The sequence below is a fragment of the Rhineura floridana genome, chromosome 3, assembly GCF_030035675.1.
Source record: "Rhineura floridana isolate rRhiFlo1 chromosome 3, rRhiFlo1.hap2, whole genome shotgun sequence".
Lineage (NCBI taxonomy): Eukaryota > Metazoa > Chordata > Lepidosauria > Squamata > Rhineuridae > Rhineura > Rhineura floridana.
The window spans coordinates 145179589-145201832 of NC_084482.1; the positions used below are offsets into that span (position 1 = coordinate 145179589).

Below are 22244 nucleotides of genomic sequence, written 5' to 3' on the forward strand. Positions count from 1 at the left end.
TGAATTTTGGACCTTTGCATGCAAAACAACGTGCAGTGCCTAACACTGAGCTACAGTCCTGTTTTAAAACGTATCTTTTAACATTGTTCTTTTCAATTCACTAATGAATGCACAGCATACTAGGGCAGATCCACACCATGCATTTAAAGCTCATTCAACACACATTTGAAGCACATGAATCCCACCACAGAATCCTGTGAACTGTAGTTTGTCAAGGGTGATGGCAACTATAACTGTGAGGGGAAAACTACACTTTCCAGGATTCTTTGGGGGAAGTCAGGCACTTTAAATGTGAATTGGATGTGCTTTTAATGTATTATATGGATCTGCATTACTTCATAAACTTTGCCTGCATACAAATCATTTTAATTAAATTTTAAAATAGATGTTTATGCATGTTTACTCAAAAGCAAATCCCAATGTATTCAATGGGGCTTATTCAGACAGGGAAGCATGCACAGGACTGCAGTTTGGTGATAAGCAACTTCACTCACCCAATCCAAAATTCAGAATCATGCCATTTTAAGCTGTTTTGCAGCTGTTTTATACTTATTTTATGGTTATTGGATTTTAAATGGCTTTATTCCTTGGTTTCCAACCCAACCACACAGGGTTGTTGGAAATATTCCATATATACACACACTGGAGATGTAAAAATACATACACCCCATATAATAGTGTGTTGTCAAAACCAGTCGGCTATTGCAAAACATTTTTTTAAATATTAGTTTCCTGCCAAATAAAAGCAGTGATGCCTAAGTAAGCCCTGCCTAACTGCTTAAAAAAAAAAGAGATCAGAGAGGGAGAGAAAGAGTTACAATGCAATCCTTTTCTATGTTCACTGAAAAGTCCCACTGGTTTTCAGCACAATCCTAACCGTGTCTACTCAAAAGTAAATCCTACTGAATTCAACGGGGTTAACTCTCAGGTATGTGGAATTAGAATTGCGGCTTTACTCCCAGAAAAGCTTCATATTGGGAAGGTTTCCAAAACAGGTTATGAATAAGACAAACTGCCCCCTTCAACAGTCCGGTAAAATTTAAACTTGTTTGACTCCTTAATTAGAAAAGTATAATACTGTAGCATGTATAGTTTTTGAAACTTCTGTTCAAAAATTATTTGAAAGATAATATGTATCATATGCCACTTTCCCCCAGTAATTAAAAAAAACCTGCATGTACATTTTTATGCCTACCAAGATCTTGGCAATCCTATGCGTGTTTATTCAGAAGCAAGTCCCAATCCTGTACAGATAAAGTACTCTTTATGCTGCTGAAAGCTATATATTGACAACTCCTGATGTGAGACAAGCAGGTAAAGGAAACAGTTTGTTTAGGTATTGCCCAGGGGTCAACAAATCTTGTCAATCACAACCCTGACTTCACTTATTGGCTAAAAACCTGAAAGGGCAGGGATTAGAGTAGCCAGTGCTAACAGCAGTTGTGGGGGGGTGGCTGCTGCTGCTGACAGTTTTGTTTATAGCTTTTGAGCCAGACCACCTTGAAACTTAATTTTTTTTAAATGAAAGCTAAATGAAAGAGTCTGGAAATTAAGGTGACCCACCTGGAGAGGACCCCCCAAAACCGGAATTTCTTGGCAAAAACCAGAGGTCAGGCAACCCTACCACTGGGTGATATTAGAAAGTCTATGCCGCTGAAAGAATAGGGCCCTCTGAAAATTTCAGTAAATAAGGCAAAGCTAGTGCACAACAAAAGCCTCATCTGGAAGAGCCCGCAAAGTATGCTCACTCAAGACTTTCCCTGACTGAGGGTGGATTTTTCCACCATATGATTACACCATATACGTGATCCTGAAACAAAAAAAACAGCCTATATATTAACATGACCCTGAATAGTTAAGACCCACTGCCTGCAAGGGGAAGAGGACCATCACTGCCCAGGGAGGGAGAGCCATTTGCCTGCTTATGCTGCTGCTGCTGCTGAGCTCCTGCTTGGATAACATCTCTGCTCTCCTTGGGCTTCTGCTCTGCACGTGGGCACCTTGCAGGACCAGGCCTCAGGTACTCGGCCAGCTGTGGCTGATACTGTTCCACCTGTCCCTTCTTTGGAGGGGATATATAAGCCGGCTGGCTGAGGGGGCTTGGGAGACCCACTGCCTGCAAGGGGAAGAGGACCATCACCGCCCAGGGAGGGAGAGCCATCTGCCTGCGCTGCTGCTTAGTTAACGTCTCTCCCCAGCAAGACGGGGGCAATTTTTTAAATTTTTAATTTTAATTTTTGGGGTGGGGGGCCTGCCTGATTGGCAGATGGGGAGGAGGTCATGTGCAGGTCGGAAGGGAATATTGTGGGAGTGGTAGGGAGCCGTGGCAATATGAGGCTTGGCGGCAGATCCTGGAAGGGCGCGGGTGGCAGGCCACGCCAATTTAGGGGAACAAGGGATAGATGTATTATACCCATCCCTTGTTCCGGGCCTGCCCAAAACCAGAAGATAACTGGGGGATGTAAGACTCCATCCAACCTTCGACTGCTGTTATGTAACGCCAGGTCTGTTGTTCAGAAAACATCGCTCATCCACGATCTTATCCTGGATGAGAACGCGGACCTGGTGTGCATTACGGAGACCTGGCTGGATGAGGCCTCAGCTCCCATACTTGAGGCCATGTGTCCAGCGGGTTTCCAATATGCACAGCAGCCGAGGATTGGTAGGCGGGGAGGGGGGGTGGCAGTTATTTATCGGGAGTCCTTGGTTCTCACCAGACCTCCTCTCCACGAGACCAAGTTTGTTGATTGTATGTACTGGAGGTTGGGACCAAAGGGCAGTTTAGGAATTCTGCTTGTGTACCGCCCACCCCGCTGCACAGCAGACTCCCTGACCGAGGTGCTTGAGGTGGTCTCGGCTGTGCAGTTGTTTACCCCAAATCTATTGGTTTTGGGGGATTTCAACGTGCATGCCGAGGCCGCTCTCACTGGAGCCCCTCGGGATTTCATTGAGACCATGACTTCATGGGAACTGCACCTAAGTAATATAGGTCCCACCCATGCAGCCGGCCATACTATTGACCTTGTGTTTGTCTTGGGAGAGGAGGGAAGTGATCTGAAAATGGGGAATGTTTTTTCTAGCCCTGTGTCATGGTCAGATCACTACCTGGTGAATATGGATCTCTCACTGCCGCATACCCTCCGCAGGGGACAAGGACCTACTAGGATGGTCCGCCCCAGACGCCTGATGGAGCCCAAAGGATTCCTGAATGCGCTGGGTGATTTGGAGCTTACTGAAGGACACCCGGTCGAAACCCTGGTGATGGAGTGGAATGAGGAGATCACTAGGGCAATAGACCGGGTGGCACCGAAACATCCTCTTCCCCTGAACAGAACTCAGACTGCACCCTGGTACACACCACGGTTACGCGGTCTGAGACAGGAGGTGAGACGACTAGAACGCCGATGGCGGAAGTCGCGCGCTGAAGGCGATCGAACACTGGTTAGAGCGGCAATAGCGGCCTACCAGCGGGCAACAAAGGCAGCAAAGAGGCATTTTTTTGCTGCCTCTATTGCGTCGGCAGAGTGCTGTCCCAGGAGGTTGTTCCAAGTGGTCCGAAGCCTGGTTGGTCCAGTTGCGCAGGAACCTATGGAACATTCAAAAGCCTCCTGTGACACATTTGTAAAACACTTTGCCGATAAAGTCGAGCGCCTAAAGGGCAAGATTCCGTACGTCGTGGTTACAAGTAGTGGTCCAGAGGTGGCCAGTTGCAATCCGGTCTGCTGGGATCGGTTTCAGCTTCTTCTCTCTGATGACGTGGACAAGGTGCTCTCTACTGTGAAACCAACCACTTGCTTGCTTGATCCTTGCCCTTCATGGCTCATTGTAAGCTGTAAAGAGAGACTGGGCAAAGGGATCAGGGCAATGGTAAATGCATCCTTGGAGGAGGGTGCAATGCCATTAGCCCTCAAGGAGGCAGTGATAAGACCTATTTTGAAAAAGCCCTCCTTGGACCCCCAAGATTTAAACAACTTTCGCCCAGTCTCCAATTTACCATTCTTGGGCAAGGTGATTGAGCGTGTGGTGGCTAAACAGTTACAGACACACTTGGAGGAAGCAGATTATTTAGATCCTTTCCAATCGGGCTTCAGGACTGGACACGGAACTGAAACAGCCTTGGTCGCTCTGGTGGATGATATGAGGAGGGAGTTGGATAGGGGAGAACATACTTTCCTCGTCCTCCTGGATCTCTCAGCGGCTTTCGATACCGTTGACCACGGTATCCTGTTAAATCGCTTGGAGGGATTGGGAATGGGAGGCACTGTTTTACGGTGGTTCCGTTCCTATCTCTCCAACAGATATCAACGAGTAGCGTTGGGGGATGAGGTTTCAGACCCTTGGCCCCTTAATTGTGGTGTGCCACAGGGCTCTATCCTCGCCCCCATGCTATTCAACATTTATATGAAACTGCTGGGAGCTATCATCAGGAGTTTTGGGCTGCAGTGTCACCAGTATGCGGATGACACGCAGCTCTATCTCTCATTTAAATCCTCACCAGAGTTGGCTGTGGAAACCTTGTCCAAGTGCCTGGAGTCCGTAAGTGGATGGATGGGAGAGAACAGGCTGAAGCTGAACCCCGACAAGACCGAGGTGTTACTGGTGGGGGATAAGGGAAGGTTGGGAAACTTTGACCTGGTGTTTAATGGGGTGAGATTGCCCCTAAAGGACCAGGTCCGCAGCCTGGGGGTCATTTTGGACTCTCAATTGTCCATGGAGCCCCAGGTATCTGCAGTAAGTCGGGCAGCCTGGTACCAACTTCATCTGGTACAGAGGCTGCAACCCTACCTTCCTATACATCTGCTTCCACTAGTGATACATGCCCTGGTCTCCTCTCGATTAGACTACTGTAATGCGCTCTACGTGGGGTTACCCTTGAAGACGGTCCGGAAATTGCAGCTGGTACAGAATGTGGCGGCACGCTTAATAAAGCAAAGCCGTCGCCGGGATCATGTCACCCCAGTGTTGATGGAGCTACACTGGTTGCCAGTTGTATACCGGGCCCAATTCAAGGTGTTGGTATTAACCTTTAAAACCCTATACGGTTCCGGCCCAGTTTATCTGAAGGAACGCCTCCAGTATCACCAAATATGCCGCCAAACAAGATCGACCTCACAAGACCTTCTCTCGGTCCCACCGGTGAAAACAGCTAGGCTGGTGCGGACCAGAGAGAGGGCCTTCTCGGTCGTGGCCCCCACCCTCTGGAACTTGCTTCCTTTTGACCTTCGACATGCCTCCTCCCTGATGGCTTTTTGTCGAGCCTTAAAGACCTTGTTATTCAGGCAGGCCTACGGGATTTCTGGGGTGGGTTAGGCTATTATGTTGTATTACTAACGGGTGGTTTAGATGTATTGTTGTTTAATATGGTGACTGTTGTATGAATATGTTTTAAATTGTATTTTATATTGTGTAAGTCGCCCAGAGTGTCTGTTAAGTCAGACAGATGGGCGACTAACAAATAAAATTTTATTTATTATTATTATTATTATTAGAACTTTGTATAATGGGATAGAGTTAGACTCCACTCCTTGGACTTTCCTTTGCTCTACTTTTCTATTTCAGTTGTGTTCTCTCCCCAGGCAGCAATAAAGAAGTGTGTTTGTTTGCCAGCAGTAAGAAGTAAGAGTTTGTTTATTTTCCAGTTATAATGAGTAGAGCAGGTTTAGGTGCTTATTGCTAAAGGGTGAAATGATGAAATAATTAAAGTGATCTGGAAAACTGGCTATCCTAAGTTACCCTTTACTATTTGAAAGCACTCACTAACTATCGTAGTGGCTATTTTGTCTTCTTTTTCTTGAGTACTTGATGGCAAAGGATGGAAACTGCCCTAGAGGAGTAGAAATATTGCTATGTAAATGACAACTGGCTGGCTGGCTGGCCACCTAGGCTATAACTCAGGCCTAATTTCTGATTTTTCCCAATATGTGCAGCTCTGCATGGGGCATTTTCAGGGTTTCTGGTCAGAGCAACCAGTAAAAAATTCCATTTGATTTCCACAATTAGTTTCTAATTGCTTAGTTAGGTCTTTGTATTGTTTTTGAAAAGTTTTCTTTTGATTGTCCAATTGGAAGGAAAATCTAAAGGTTATGAACAAAACTAGAAGGAAGGATTCTCAAGGAGGAGTTAACATACCCTAAAGTATTCATTTTCTCTCTGTCCTTCCCTAAACTTGTAGTATGGACAAGTTTGTTTTTTGGGTGAATCTAAATCTGAGATACCTAATCCAGCATCAAACCCAAGCTCAGAAGTTCACAGTTATTAGCAAAGTATTTCATTTCCTGAAGAATCAGAATTCAGGGACAGACTACAAGGGCAAGAAGACTAGCTATAGGCAAAGTCAAGCTTTTGAGTCTGGTATTCCTGGGGATCTCTCAAAAAAGGTGAGACAATGCAACAGATTAAACTTCATTCATATAAGTTAACACACTCTCTGCATGGTGGAGGAGGGAGGGACAAGGTCACAGCCTTTTCTTTCCCCTGGCCTGGCCCTCATGTCCTCTCCAGTGAGGGGAGGGGGACTGGCTGGTGCTATGCTCTTCTCCACACACACCCCATGCCCCTTCTAGAAATGTGGCTGCCCCACTTAACAAGGAAGGCTGGCCACAGGGCTGATCTAGAGGACCACAAAGTTCCCCTCCCATGATTTAGGACATTTACTCTATATTTGGAAACTTGTTTGTTTGCTTGCTATGCTTTTGGACATCTCTTAATATATCTTAAGCAAATTTTGCGTGATGGTTCCTGAGATCAAGGAACAGGTTTTCATCTTTGTTTGGATACAATTGGATGCCATTTTTGGTTGCCATTCTGAATCAAGATGACGGATTGAACCTTTCAAAACAGCACTGATTTTAACCACTGATTTCAAAATTTTACTTTTTTAATTTTGTCAAATTCCCAAGAAACATCAGCTACAAGTTTGCTAGTCTTTCTATAACAGTTTGAGAACAAACAAGATAACCTGAGTAAAACAATTTTTGTTCTGTTTCCAGCCAGCATCAGATACCTGAATGCCTCCAAGATATGTTTATCTACAGGTGGAGGAAGCCCAAGCTGTATTAGATGTGATTACACAAAAAAGTTTCAAAGCCAAACCATGCTTGGTAATCAAAAAGTAAGAAACTTTTTTTTTTAAGTTATTGTATTGTGCTGCTGTGGGGTAATGGAGGGGAATGTGGATTTAATATACTAAATGTTAGGATTTATGGCCAGAAAGGTAGATAAGAGTCTACAATTGAAATTGTTATGGAACAGGTAGGGAATTGAACATTGCAAACTTTTACAAAATTGCAAGAATGGAAGAAGTTTTAAAGCTACTGCATTATAACCTCCTGCCAGAGCTTGGAAAAGTTACTTTTTTTGAACTACAACTCCCATTAGCCCCAGCCAGCATGGCCACTGGATTGGGCTGATGGGAGTTATAGTTTAAAAATGTAACTTTTCCAAGCTCTGCTTCTTGCACTGAAACACAGAATCCTGTACTTAACACATTTTAACAAATCTGCCTATACCCTTCAGATAGCTATGCTCAGAGAGCATGTACAAGCTTGATGGTTAAGATCCAATGTTGGTCATACTCAGAATAAATTACTGGAGATCAGTGACATAAGTCACTATGAGTATGATTTAGCTGGATATCACCCATTATCTGATAAATGAAGTTCAGCAAAATACACCCATGTGGCTGATGCTACTATGGCCTATATTTAATGAATTTACCTTTTTTTGGTCAGGGTGTTGAGGATCCCCTAGTCTTCAGGAACATCAACATATGTGCCAAGGTTACCTTGTAGGGATGACATTATTTATTGTTAACATTATGACATTATTTATTTGAATTTATTTAAACATTTATAAAAAGGCAGTATACAACAATCATGGGGCTGTCCAAAAGTATAATTGGCCCATTGCCAATAGGTCACATTTTGGCTTTGGTGCTCATGTCAAAGCAGGAGAATGGTGCTTGGATGTGGGGAATTTTTCTTTAATTCCTGACATGGTCAGATCAGTTCCTGGTGAGTAGCTTAGGCTTGCAGCAGCTTTGTCCTTCTGCAGGATTTGTGGGTCAGTAAGAATCATCCGCCACTGAATATTGACGTATCCAAATATATATTCCTTGGAGCCCTTGGGAACTTTGTGGTTGGCATGGCTGGTGTTCCTGTTGATGTCCTGATTATACTTTGTAGGATGCAGAATGTGTTGCATCAGTTGTGAGCCAGACCAGAAATTGGTATCATGTAAGGTAGCAAAATCTCATTCTGTTTTTTTCTGAAAAGTGTTTGTGTATGAAAGTTTTTGCTCTATAAGCAGTTCTGAATGATAGCTTGTAGTTCTTTATGACATCAAGATGGCTAAAGCATCCTTTTCTCATTTAAGCTCCCAGTCTTCTGTGCCTGTAATTTTAGTATTTTCTATCCAAATGCCACAAAATTTGCAGGCATTTAACATCAGTGTTCACAGAGAACAAAAATAGTCCTCATTTTTTAAAGACAAAGTACACATCCTATAAGCTTAAGTACTCATCTGCTTGTAATTGTTGTCTGTTCCATCCTAAATCCTTGATTAAATAACTTGGAATCGTATCTGACCCATCCTTTCATTTTGGTGCAAGACACTGCCAAGCATGGTGGATCCACAACAACAATTGCTAGTGTACTTGTGAATGAATAAGTAATAGAGGGTATGCACCCAAACTAAGCTTTGGAGCACCAAAAATCATACACTGATACAACCAAGAGACCATCTCCTGTGAGATACCCTAGCATCATGTACATCCCAATGCTTCATTGTGGCTCAAGTTGCACTTGACCTTTTATTTATTAAATTTATATCCAGCCCTTGCTACTCCTGTGTTAATATTCCTGTATCCACACTACAGGAGAATGTCTGGTACATTTGTGGAAAATGGTAAAATGGAGAAAGAAATGCACTTTTGCTTTGCTTGTGTTTGAGCATCATCATTTCTTGTTGCAAAAAGAGAAAGGGAGTAGGCTTGCTCAAATCTGAGGATAATATGACTTTCAAAACTTGTTTTATTTCAGTGGCAGTTCCACTATATTGGATACCCCATAGAAGAAAATACTGTTTACTTCATTGACGCTTACAACCTACCACCAGCAAATATCGATGGAGATTATTCTGAACGACTCATAGAGTTAAGTTCTCCAGGTAACTGAACAGTAGGTTCACCTGAAAGTACCTGCTATGAGTTTAGATTGATGGGCTTTCAAATTAAATAAGCAGCTAAAATAGGAGAACCACAGCAGAAAAGGAGGTTGGGGTTCTCAGTTGATTCAAATCACCATATTTTCATTAATGAATTCTGACCTAAAAAAATAATGGGTTGGCATTGAATCCAGAGGAGTTTCCTTTGATGTAGGAAGCCTTTCTGGATCAAACCCACTTTATGAATGCAACTAACATTGATGTATAAATACATGAATTGGCCAAGGCATCCATCTGATAATACATGTGGTGGCAAACCCACCTTTCTCTAAAATGGTCTTTTCTCTAAAATGGTCTTTTCTCTAAATTTTTAAATACTTTCTTAACTCTCTAAAGCAAGTCTGGTCATGAAAATATATTTATTTCTTGTTGGGGAGACTGAAACATTTAAAAAAGAAGAAAAGGAGCATAGAGAACTGCCTTATACCAAGCAGGTGATTGGTCCATCTAGCTCAGTATTGTCTTTACTAACTGGTAGCACCTATGCAGTTTCAGACAGGAGTATTACTACTTAGAGATGCCAGGGGTTGAACCCGAGGCCTTCTGTGTGCAAAGTATGTGATTAGCTGCTGAGCTACAGTTGCTTCCTCTGATAATTACTAAAAGTACATGGTGGATCCATGTCAGGGGGGCACTCTGGGATTTAGTCCAAACTTTCAAAGAGCTGTAAAAGAATCCATTCTGAAATATAGTTGTGCAAGTATTCTTCAGTTAGAAAATCTTGATATAAAAAGTTTTCCCAATTTCTAAATAAAAAACCTCTTTGTTTCAATTCAGACTGTGAAGACAGTGTGTTAAAATATTGTGAACATTGCATAGAGAAAGGTAAGTGCAAGCTATTACTCATTCGATATCTTTAGTGATGTTGAAAAGTATTTTCATTCTAACTCAAATGATGTTTCAAAAAATTGTTTGTATTCAGCTAAGTCGCATTTGCACAATGGGAGAGATGGGAAATTCATTGCATAAGCAGAAATCCTTGTATGAATGAGATTACTTTCTTGGATACAACCCAAAGAAACTTAATCGTAGACTTTGGCCTACGATACAACATGCCGTGTAATCCAGTGACTGCAGGAGGCTAAAAGTCTGTGGTCAGGTGACAGGGCACTTGGAACAAGTCCTGTGCCTGCTTATTCCACATTGTCTCTGTGTAGCCCCACATAAAATTTCTCTTTATGAGATTTCAGCTAGATGTTATCATCTATTTCTGTAATTTTATTTCACTTTCTTCCTGTCTGTCCTGCATTTTTCCTTCTTCTTTGTGTTTGGTGCTTATTTCCTCCAAGGTTTCTTTGCACTTTGTCTGCGCCCCTCTTTAAAAAAATGCTGGGGCTGCAGGGGTAAACTCCTTCATGTGGATCGACACAATCGTTGCCTTTTCTGCTTTGGGGAGGAGCATATTGACCCCATTGTCAAAAATTCACCAAGTAGTACACTTACCAACACAGATTTCCTCCCCTGTGAGCCTTGGCCGTTATGGTCCAATCTTGCCATACTCGTGAGCCAAGCCTATCTTTGATCCTGATGTATGTCTCAGGGTGAACTTAAATTTGTTCTCTCCTGCAGTTGCAACCTCAGTTGCTTCCCACCCCATTGTGCCTGTTTGCCAACATGTAGCATGATTTCCTAAGCATGAAAACTTTAGTTAGAGCTTGAAAAGATGCATATGTGAGGTTATGTGTCCAAATAATGAAACTGCTAGTACAATACCAGTCTGCATCTGTGTTGGAATTATTACTAAGATGTTTTTAAATATGTTTTATTTTTATGATGTTTTATAGATGTTTTTAGTGTTTTGTCATTCATTTGCTGTCCTAGGTTCCTTCCGAGAGGAAGGGTAGGATGTAAATTTAATAATGCTAATACTACAAGTTTTTGAGAAATAGAGAAAGTGACATAGCTCCATATATGCCATCTTGAGTTTCTTGGAGGAAAAGTGGCATACAAATATGATAAATATATAGAAAACAAAATGCAATGGCTCAGGGCTATTTATTTTTTATTTAAAACTTGTGCTTCCTTTCAACCCCAACATCTGCAAGGTAGTTTACAATCTGAAGTAAAACAATTTCAATATCAGTGTTACATCAGTTCTTTAGCTGAATTGCAGTATTTATGTAGGATTTTTGTATGGTTATGGGTACAGTGCCTTAGCAATCATTATGTGTCTCCCTTTTATATGTCGTTGGACTATAGTTTCCATCATGGCTGACCATTGGCCATGCTGATGGAATTGGGAGTCCAACAACATCTGAAGGCTAGCCCTGCTTTAAGGACTATTAAAATTTCAATACAAATAATTTTGGAGGAAGATTTTAACCTAGTATGTCTGTATTTTACAGGAAGTTTATGGTATCCAAATATAACTGTATGCTACAAGAAGTCAGAAGTAGAAGTGAATTTTACGCCTAGCATCTTTTGCTTTAAATATGTAATACGCCTTTGTAAGTCTAATCCATGCACTGATCCATATGATCATACAGTGAATACCACCAAGGTATATTTTTCTTCTTCTTCTTCATTATTATTATTATTAATTATTACATTTGTATACCCCCCATAGTTGAAGCTCTCTGGGCGGTTTACAACAGTTAAAAACATTAAAAACAAATACACAAATATACAAATTTAAAAACTTTTTTTTTTAAAAAAAATTAAAAACACATGCTAAAATGTCAGGGAGAAGAGGAAAGTGTTGACCTGGCGCTGAAAAGATAACAGTGTTGGCGCCAGGCATACCTCATCAAGAAGATCATTCCATAATTTGGGGGCCACCACTGAGAAAGCCCTCTCCCTTGTTGCCATCAAGCTTCCCTCGGAGTAGGCACCTGGAGGAGGGCCTTTGATGTTAAGTGTGGTGTACGGGTGGGTTCGTGTCGGGAGAGGCATTCCATTGGGTATTGTGATCCCAAGCCTTTATAGGTTAAAACCAGCACTTTGAATCGAGCTCGGAAACATACAGGCAGCCAATGCAAGCGGGCCAGAATCGGTTTTATATGTTCGAACCATCTGGTCCCTATTACCAATCTGGCTGCTGCATTTTGTACAAGCTGCAGTTTCCGAACCGTCTTCAAAGGCAGCCCCACATAGAGCGCATTGCAGTAATCTAACTTGGAGGTTACCAGAGCATGGTGATCCCCTTACTCCTGCAGGCACAGCATACATCTAAGCTCAGTATTTGAAGTCTGAACCCAGGACTACCAAAGAGCTGCATCCCCTCCCTTGCACATAAATGGACCACTATCCTGATTCAACAGACTCTTCTTATGTTATGTACATACAAAACCCAAAGAGTGATGTAACATTAACAGGTTGATGAACTTTCTCTCTCTCTCACACACACACACCCTTTGAAACCTATTTTATTATATTTTCCTTAGTAGTGAAACTCTGGGCAAAATTATTGCAACACCTTGATTAACATTTATGGCTTTCAGGAGACAAATAAAATTGCTTTAGAAGCTAGACAGAGCCTGTGTCAACTGGGCATCCCTGGCATAGATGAACTTTAATAACAGTAGGTTGTGATGTTTTTGTTTTTCCTGACAGTGACTAATACCAAACAGTCCAGCTATGTGGCTCCTCTGATGGGATTCCTCACCTTTTATCATCACACCAAGGTTTAGGAAGGCATAGAGCAGTCCTTCTCAGGCCTTATTATCTCTAATATTAATGCAGGCCTCCACATGCTAACAATATCTGTTTATTTATTTATTTATTATTTCTATCCCGCCCTTCTACCCTACAATAGGGCACTCAGGGCGGCTACAATAAAATCACACACACATATATACACAATATACAATATACAAAATCGCACACATATATACACAATAAAATACACAATAAAACGTTAAAAAATACAGTAAATTAAAATGTATAAAATACTATTAAAATACATAAAATGCATTGTGCATACACATACAAACATAAAACACGTATATATGTGCATACACATATAAGAAGGTGAGAATAAAAGAACTTAAAAGATAAAAATAAAAGGTAAAAAACTTAAAACAGTGTCAGGCTGACCCATCAGTCCCAACCAAAGGCTCTCTGGAACAAAACAGTTTTTACAAGTTTCCAGAAGACCATCAGGGAGGGAGCAAAGTGGGCTTCTTGGGGCAGGGAATTCCGAAGTCTAGGAGCCACAATTGAAAAGGCTCTCTCCCACATGCCTGTCAATCTAACTTCTTTCATTCCAGGCACACAGAGGAGACAAGAGGTAGAAGATCTTAAATCCAGGCTAGGAACATATGGGCGTAAGCAGTCTCTTAGGTACACTGGTTCAAGGCCGTTTAGGGCTTTAAAGGTCAAAAACAGCACTTTGAATTGGGCTCGGAAACAAATTGGGAGCCAGTGGAGTCGATAAAGCACAGGGGTGATATGCTCCCTGCGCCATGCTCCAGTTAACATTCTGGCTGCTGCGTTTTGGACCAACTGTAGTTTCCAAATCGTTTTCAAAGGCAGCCCCACGTAGAGTGCGTTACAATAATCAAGCCTCGATGTCACCAATGCATGTGTCACTGTGGCCAAGTCAGCTGCTTCCAGGAACGGACACAGCTGGTAGAACATTTTGAGATGACCAAAAGCATCCCTGGCTACCGCAGCCACCTGATATTCCAACAGCCGGGCAGGATCCAGAAGAACTCCCAGACTGCAGACCTGCTCTTTCAAGGGGAGTGCAACACCATCCAGAACAGGTTGCATCCCTATCCCTGGGGCAGTTTTTCCCTTGGCCAGCAACACTTCCGTCTTGTCTGGATTAAGTTTCAGTTTGTTAGCCCACATCCAGCCCTTCACAGCCTCCAGGCACCGGTTTAGGATGAGCAGTCCCACCTTGCCATCAGATGGAAGGGAGAGATAGAGTGTCATCAGCATATTGATGACATTGCACTCATCTCCGGATGACTTCTCCCAGTGGTTTCATATAAATGTTAAAGAGCATGGGAGACAGAATGGAACCCTGAGGTACCCCGTAGGCCAATGGCCAGGGGGTCAAGCAGAAGTCTCCCAGTACCACTTTCTGGGCCCTGTCCATTAGGAACGGAACCACTGTAGAACAGTGCCTCCTAGACCCATCCCAGCGAGACGGCTCAGAAGGATACCATGATCGATGGTATCAAAGGCCGCCGAGAGGTCTAGCAACACCAACAGGGAAGCGCTCCCCCGTCTGATGTCCAGCGTAGGTCATCAAGCAGGGCAGTCTCTGTCCCATGGCCAGGCCTGAAGCCTGATTGAAAAGGGTCTAGATAATCTGATTCATCCAGGAAAACTTGGAGTTGAGCCGCCATCACCCTCTCAATCACCTTGCCAATAAAGGGGAGATTAGAGACTGATACTAGATCCACAATGATACCTCTTGCAACTCATGAATTCTGGCTAGACATATTTACAAATCAATGTTATGTAATAGTAAGAAGACATTAAGGTGGCACTTTTAGGACAAACGCATTTACTATGGCATAAGCTTTCACTTATAAGATATGAGAAAAATCAACTAATTTGAGAAATGTGGTGTTTTGAGGAGAGCTTTGCGGATACCATGGGCTGCAAAAAAGACAAATAATTGGGTATTAGAACAAATTAAATCAGAACTAACATTAGAAGCTAAAATGATGAAACTGAGGTTTATTATTTATTTATTGTACTTATATACCGCCCCATAGCCGAAGCTCTCTGGGCGGTTTACAGTAACTAAAAACATTAATTGTGGAATGATCTTCCTGACGAGGCACACCTGGCGCCAACATTACTATCCTTTCGGTGCCAGGTTAAAACTTTCCTCTTCTTCCAGGCATTTTAGCATTTTAGTATTTTAGTACTTAGTATTTTAATATGTGCTTTCGTCTGTCTTAAAATGTTTACAATTTTGAAATTTGGATGTAGTTTTAAAATTGTTTAAATATGTGTTGTAATTGTAGATGGAAGTTTTAGTTTGTGCACCGCCCAGAGAGCTTCGGCTATGGGGTGGTATAGAAATTTAATTAAATAAATAAATCAATTAATTAAAACAAATATACAAATTTAAAAACACATCTTTTAAAAACAATTTAAAACACAATTTAAAAATTTAAAACATACTGATCATACTTTGGATACATCATGAGAAGACATGATTCACTAGAAAAGACAACAATGCTGGGAAAAACAGAAGGGAGTAGAAAAAAAGGAAGGCCAAACAAGGGATGGATTGATTCCATAAAGGAAGCCACAGACCTGAACTTACAAGATCTGAACAGGGTGGTTCATGACAGATGATGTTGGAGGTCACTGATTCATAGGGTCGCCATAAGTCGTAGTCGACTTGAAGGCACATAACAACAACAACAACAAGCATTCACTGACTATCTCCCACTCCATCAGAAGCATCCATGAAGACTTACACCATAATAAAATTGTCAGTCTTCAAAGTGCCACAAGACTCTTTGTTGTTTTTGCTGCAACACTGCTGCCCTACTACAAATTGTTATGTAACTTAAAAGTGGATTAAGGAAAAACAAGGGTTTAGGAAATAATTTAAATTTCTGGCAATGCAAATTCTGAGTCATTTTTTATATTACTTCAAGTTGGATGTGCTCTAGGAGCAAAAATCTGTAAAAGTTATATATTCTCAAGAGTACTAGGCATCCACCAACTCCTACATCTCCAACCACATCCCAGTTCTCAGGGCCTGAGGTAAACTGGAGCCTGATTCTTAAACATGAATCTAAGTCTAACCCTTTCAACTCCAGGGAAGAAAGGAAATCAAAAGCCAATCTAAGTACGTGCGCAACCTGAGATAGCTGGTAAACTCTCAACATATGAAGTTAGGACATATTCGCAACACAACAGACAAGCATGGAGATGGACATGGAGACACAGGCTTTAAGGCCAACCTCTCCACCCTCCCACCTCTACAAGGTGTTTTTTCAAGAACTCACTCCAGGAAAGATGGGGAAAGAACAAATGGTGTGTGCGTATGAGCCTGTGCAATCTCATTTTATCAGAGTCAAGTATAACCCTGAACAGGAATATACAGTTTTAACAGGATATGCTTAAAATGCGAGAGCCAGTGTGATGTAGTGGGAGACCAGGGTTACTTAATATACTTAATCAAACTGAAAACAATGAGGCAGACAGGAAATTGAGTTACTTGTGAAATACTGTATACTATACACTTTCTAAATATACAGTGTTTTCAGTGTTCTAAGGAAACCTCTGTCTCTTTTTATGGGACATGTTTTGCATCTTGCTCTACTTCAAATGCTTCATCTTGAGATTACCTCTTGCCAACGGCCTAGTTCTCAATGAAGTGTAAACCGGAGTCTGGGCTGTTATAACTTCAGAACTAGGGGTATGATGGAATGCTCCTCCATTAAAGCAAAGAGATAGTTGTGTCAGGCTACAGCCCTTCTCCCTGACAACTAGTTTTCTATGAACACAACCTTTTTCCGTCTATGAAATGACATTCAATGAAAGTTGAAGAGAATGACAAGCATTAGTGTAAAATACTGATTTTTTAGAAATATAATCAAGAATTTTACAAATAATAAGAAAAAAAGATCAAAAGTATATATATATATTAATGTATGTAATAATTAGCCATATAATATATTTTTCTTGTGTTTTTCTTTGGACTAGAGGAATGATACTAGAATTTCTGAAAGAATATCGATGACTAATCAAAGCAGCACAACTTTTAAAGAGGTAACGTTTAACTTCACCTAAAAAGGAAAAACAAAATCAATCAATCGTGAATTCTACACACTGTTTCTAATTAACATTTAGCATGCACTTTCTTCCTCTAGTTAGTGCATAAGGCTGTAATCCAATACATGTATGCTCAGAAGTAAACTCCATTGGGTTCAATGGGACTCACTCCCAGGTAAGTGTGTATTGGATTGCAGCCCTAGTCTAATAAAGGGCTTGTTCAGAATAGGGATGGGGAGAAATTCAATTCAGTTCACATTTAAAGCTGAATCTATCAAATTCACACTTTCAATATGAGAACCTAAACACAGCCATCCTTAAAAATTCCCAGTTATCTGAATTTTGTGATCCAGTTTGCCAACCAAACAGTTTACAAACATGCATATAATAGGGAAAATGTGCATGAAAACGAATGTATTAGTGAAAATACAAACATACAAAAATGCATTATATTTGGAGAATAGTTGCCAGGGTGGTGTGGAGGAACTGGATTAGCGTATTACTCCAAGGTAAGTGTCAGTTCTGCTGAACTTAATGTGACTTACTTTTGAGTAAACATATACAGGATTGTACTTGGCTACATTTTCTTTTTTGTTTTAAGTTTTAAAAAAACCACAGATATTTTTAGGAAGTGCTGGGTTGTATCCAAAAGTTCCCTTCTCTGCTGGAGGAAGATTTCTTTTGCTGGAGGGATGGAACCTTGGGATGCAATCCAGTGTTTCAGATTTGTATTTTATGTACCCTTTTAAGAAACTGGAACAGGTAATCAGGGATGCAAGGTTGTTAAGAAAAATAAGAAAATATTTTTGAGAGCACTGAATTTAGCTACATCATGTTTTCTTTCCCTTCTTCCAGCTAATTCCTCATTTTCCAGGATGCAACAACGATTGCCGAAGATACTCAAGGCATTGGCGACTGTGTACTGAAGAACCTACAGAAGGCTAGTTGAAACCTCCTAAAATTTGCTTTAGTGTAGGCAACAGCAAGCCAGACTGGTGCAGCGGTGGGACTAAGACTAGGAAAACTCCAGAATTAAATCTCCACTTGGAAATGAAACACTGGGGTTGTCACTATCTCTCACTCTAACCTACTTCACTGGGTATTTGTGAGGATAAAAGTCAGAGGGAAGAACCATGTGTCTTGCTGTTAGTTCCTGGGAGGAAGAGAAGGAAGCAAAATCGCAACTATGCTGTTGGATTAGCCTCAAAGTCTGCCACTCTGTTTCTAGCAATAGCCTAACCTATCTCACAGGGTTGCTGAGGATAAAATCGGGAGGGGGAGAAACATGGAAGAAACCTTGGAAGAAAAGTGGGATATAAATCTCATAGATAAAACTTGTTAAAGTCTTCCTGTGCAAAAAGCACAGTGTAGCTATCAAGATGCATGTTCAAATACTTTAAGAATGGATTTCACTTACAATTACCCACAAGTGTTTATATGAGGAACAGCAAAAACAAGTTCACAGTAAAATGAAGTCTGGAATGAATGCAATTGGAACTAGTAATCTCCTAAAACCATTCCTTCCACTCTCTTCAAACACTCACCAACTTCCATTCCATGCTTCCTTCAACTCCTTCCTCTCATTTAAGATTTCATGTTCAAAGCAAACTACCCTTCAAACTCAACCCCCAAACATGGTTTGTTCTTTACAATAGCATCTGAGGAGTAAAGTCATAACCATTAAGAGTTCTCACGCATTTAGATGGACCAGGTTTAGCTTTTTCATATACCTTGCAAAAGTATTCAAACCCCTGATGAATGCTTTCATATTGTTGTTATATGCCTTCAAGTCAGTTACGACTTATGTCCGTCCCTCAAAACTCAGTGCTTGAACAAGAAGGAGACTTGTGAGAGAAGCCACAGAGAGGCCAACAATCCCTTTGAAGGAGCTACGGAGTTCAGTGGCTGAGAGTGGAGTAATGGTGCACCAGTCAACCATATCAAGAGCTCTGCATAATACTGGCCTGTATGGGAGGGTGGCAAGAAAGAAGCTGTTACTCGAAAAGTACCATCTGAAAGCACATCTGGAGCTTGCCAGAAAGCCTGAGAGTGCCCCAGCTGCAATGTGGGAAAAGGTTTCGGGGTCAGATGAGACCAAGACAGAGCTTTTTGGCCAAAACCAAAGACCTATGTGTAGTGCAAACCTAAGACTGCCCATGCCTCAAGACACACCATCCCTACAGTGAAGTATGATAGTGGCAGCATCATGCTGCGGGGATGCTTCTCATCAGCAGGGACTGGTCATCTCGTTAAAATGGAAGGAAGAATGGATAGAGCAAAATACAGGGAAATACTGCAAGAGAACCTGCTTCAGTCCACTAAAAACTGAGCTTTGGGAGGAAATTCACTTTTCAGCAGGACAATGATCCCAAGCACAAGGCCAAAGCAACACTGGAGTGGCTCAAGAATAAAAAGGTGAATGTCCTACAGTGGCCCAGTCAAAGTCCTGATCTCAATCCCATTGAGAATCTGTGGTGCTGTTTGAAAATTGTGGTCCACAAGCGACATCCAACCAACCTGAATGACCTGGAGCGAATCTGGCAAGAAGAATGGACCAATATCCCTCCGACACTGTGCAAAGCTGGTACATACCTACCCCAAAAGACTTAAAGCTGTTATTGCAGCAAAAGATGGCTCTACCAAATATTAATGTTTGGGCAGGGCCAGTTCTAAAGGGCAGCCAGGTGGGGCACTTAATGAAGATGGAGGCCAAGGTTTCCCTAAGGTGCTGAAGCCTTTGCTGCTATCTTGGTTGATGGCAGAGATGCGTGCGCGTAGCATGCATGTGTGCCATCAACCAAGATGGTGGCGGAGGGTTCAGCACCTTAGGGAAACTGTGTCTGCCATCTTGGTTAATGGCAATGCTAAAAGACAGGAGACAGGTAGGTGGGGCGAGGGAATGGTGGGCAGGCGGAAGCTCCTGCCCTGCGATCCGCAGCTGTTGCTGCGGATCGCGGAAGGGGAGCGGAGGGCCCCCTGAGGGGCCCCTGTAGCTACGGGGGAAGCGGAGACAGGTAGGTGGGGGGCATGGGGAGCCACGTGCATGCACACACATGTGCACATGCCGGGGCAAGCTGATGCCCTGTGTGTGTGGGTTGAATATTTAATGCAAGCAATGTTAATCCTTCAACAGTGGGGTTTTTATCCTGACAACGTGACAGCAACTTTAATGATTCACAGGTGGAGGCCAATGGTAAGGTAACTGTGTCCTCAATAGGGAATGCCTTTCATCGGTGTAAACTGGGAGCTTCCACAGCACAGGGGTTGAATACTTATGCAAGCAACATGTTTCAGTTTTTTAGGTTTCTTGCAAACATTTCCCAACATAAAACCAATGTGACCTTACAATAATTGATTTTGAGTTTCAGTGTTTCAAAATAAGATATCATACAGAATGAAATTACAATGTACCATTTGTAATTTGGTAATATGAGAGCATTGATCAGGGGTCTGAGTACTTTTGCAGGGCACTGTATATATACTAGGCCTTTACTTAAAATATTAAAAGATTCTTCAAATGGTTTCTTATGCCTCTGACAGGTTCTTTTTCTCTTTTAGGGATAACTGCAACAGACTTAGTAGGCAGTGACACATATATTTGCATACTAGCTTCTTTATTTCTGATAGTATGCATGATTGCTGCTGTACTGTACTTCAAGAGGAAGCATGGTAAGTTTCTGACTTTCTACAGAGAAAGCCATTGGGATTTTTTAGAAGCTGTCTTTTCCTTTGAGCAAGCTACCCTCATACATGTTGATCTCCACAAAAAGAAATGTGTTTACCATGTGTGGAGATTGGTGTATGTGCTGTTGTTTTGCTGTGACGACACAGGCTGCAAAGCTGATGTCCTTCTGGAAATAGCATGGGAGAGACAAAGATCTGAGCATGTATCAGAGGTGGAATTTTCTTGCTTATGCAATTCCTTCTCTACTTCCTTGGCATATTCCCTCCAAAGAGGGTACCAGCGGCGTCACTAGCGGGGTGTGGGTGGTGCGGACCGCACCCGGGTGACACCATGAGGGGGGTGACACCCAGAGCCGCCCTGTCACGGGGCAGGGCTCCCGCGCCGTTGCCCAGCAAAGGAGCCGAGAAGCGCTCTGGGTTGGCATCGGAGCAGCCAACTCCTCCTCGGAGGCAGGCAGGCAGGTGGGTGAGACCAGCTGGAGCAGCGTCGGCAGGGCGAGGGAGGCACGCTGGCATTCCCAGGCCTGCTTCTCCGGCTGGGTGCCCCTCTGGCGCGTGCCCTCCCAGGGGGCATGGATGGGGTTGGCTGGCCTCGCATGCGTGCACGCGCTCAGCAGGAGATTTGGGGGCTTGCCAAGGGCCCCCCCGGCACAATTGCTGTTTGCAAAGTCCTATTGTGTTGAATTAAACAAAAACACCATTGTGTTGAATTGTTCTTACTTGACCAGCAACTCATTTTGTTAGTTTAGGTGGGGGAAAGAGACATGCAAGGAAAGGAGTGAGTCACTTGGCTCTGTTCCTAAGGTGAGTTGTTTATATTGAAGTATGATTTGTAGAGATTTGAGACTGGAGGAGGGAGAGAGATGCAAAATATGTAGGCATCTTAATGTAAGGAACAATGCTTCCATCCTTTTGCAAACTTATCTGCTGTGATAAATCTCACTATGTTCAACAGGGCTTGAGTTGCAAAGGATCATACCCCTCAGCTAGCATGTCTTCCAGGGGTGGGAAACTTGTGTCCCTCTAGATGTTGTTGGAGTCCAGTTCTCATCAGCCCCAGCATGGCCAATAGTCAGAGATAATGGAGTTGCAGTCTGACCACATTTCAGAGGGCCACAAGTTACCTGCTCCTGGCATGTGCATATTCAGTGCAATAAGTTGTGGACCTTGAAAAACAAATGGATAAACCTAAACAAATGGATAAACCTAAACAAATAGATGGAAATGGGAAGCTAAAATTAGTTACAGACTGTAGTACTTGCCATAGTACAGAACAAAATGACCTGCCAAACCATGCTGCCACAATGAACACTGCAAAACTAATGTGTATAAAAGCAGGTTTGCACTGGAGATGTAAAAAGACCCACACTTCCAACCTTCTAAATTCACATGTACCATAGATTTTGATAAATTGTACCTGAAGTTCCCCTTTTATGCTCTTCATAATGTTAAAGATGCTAGTCCACAGCTTGTGATACATTGAGATTTAAAGTGTGCTTTATGTTTTTACTCTTCTTATTTTGGTGTAAGACCTATTGAACTTTGTGAAATTTACTTCTGCCTAATATATGCTGAAGGTCAGGCTGCTTGTGCAAACTGGATCTCTGTTGGATGTGGTACTTCAAGCAAGAATACTCTGGATA

The 22244-nt window shown here is 42.2% G+C and overlaps 1 protein-coding gene across 9 annotated transcripts in view; it reads left to right on the forward strand.

The window, feature by feature from the left end:
• The window catches only part of IL17RB (interleukin 17 receptor B), a 44344-nt gene that overhangs the window by 14816 nt on the left and 7284 nt on the right, over window positions 1–22244 (forward strand). For 5 of the 9 annotated variants that reach the window (XM_061618236.1, XM_061618237.1, XM_061618238.1 and 2 more), the window contains exons 4-12: window positions 5560–5616; window positions 6990–7111; window positions 9039–9165; window positions 10000–10047; window positions 11568–11722; window positions 16849–16914; window positions 17773–17857; window positions 20476–20586; window positions 21351–21405. In XM_061618236.1, the coding sequence (XP_061474220.1) occupies window positions 5560–5616; window positions 6990–7111; window positions 9039–9165; window positions 10000–10047; window positions 11568–11722; window positions 16849–16914; window positions 17773–17857; window positions 20476–20586; window positions 21351–21405 (826 nt within the window). The remainder of the gene's footprint in view (window positions 1–5559; window positions 5617–6989; window positions 7112–9038; window positions 9166–9999; window positions 10048–11567; window positions 11723–16848; window positions 16915–17772; window positions 17858–20475; window positions 20587–21350; window positions 21406–22244) is intronic. The other 4 variants (XM_061618235.1, XM_061618234.1, XM_061618233.1 and 1 more) reach the window with 4 other exon arrangements.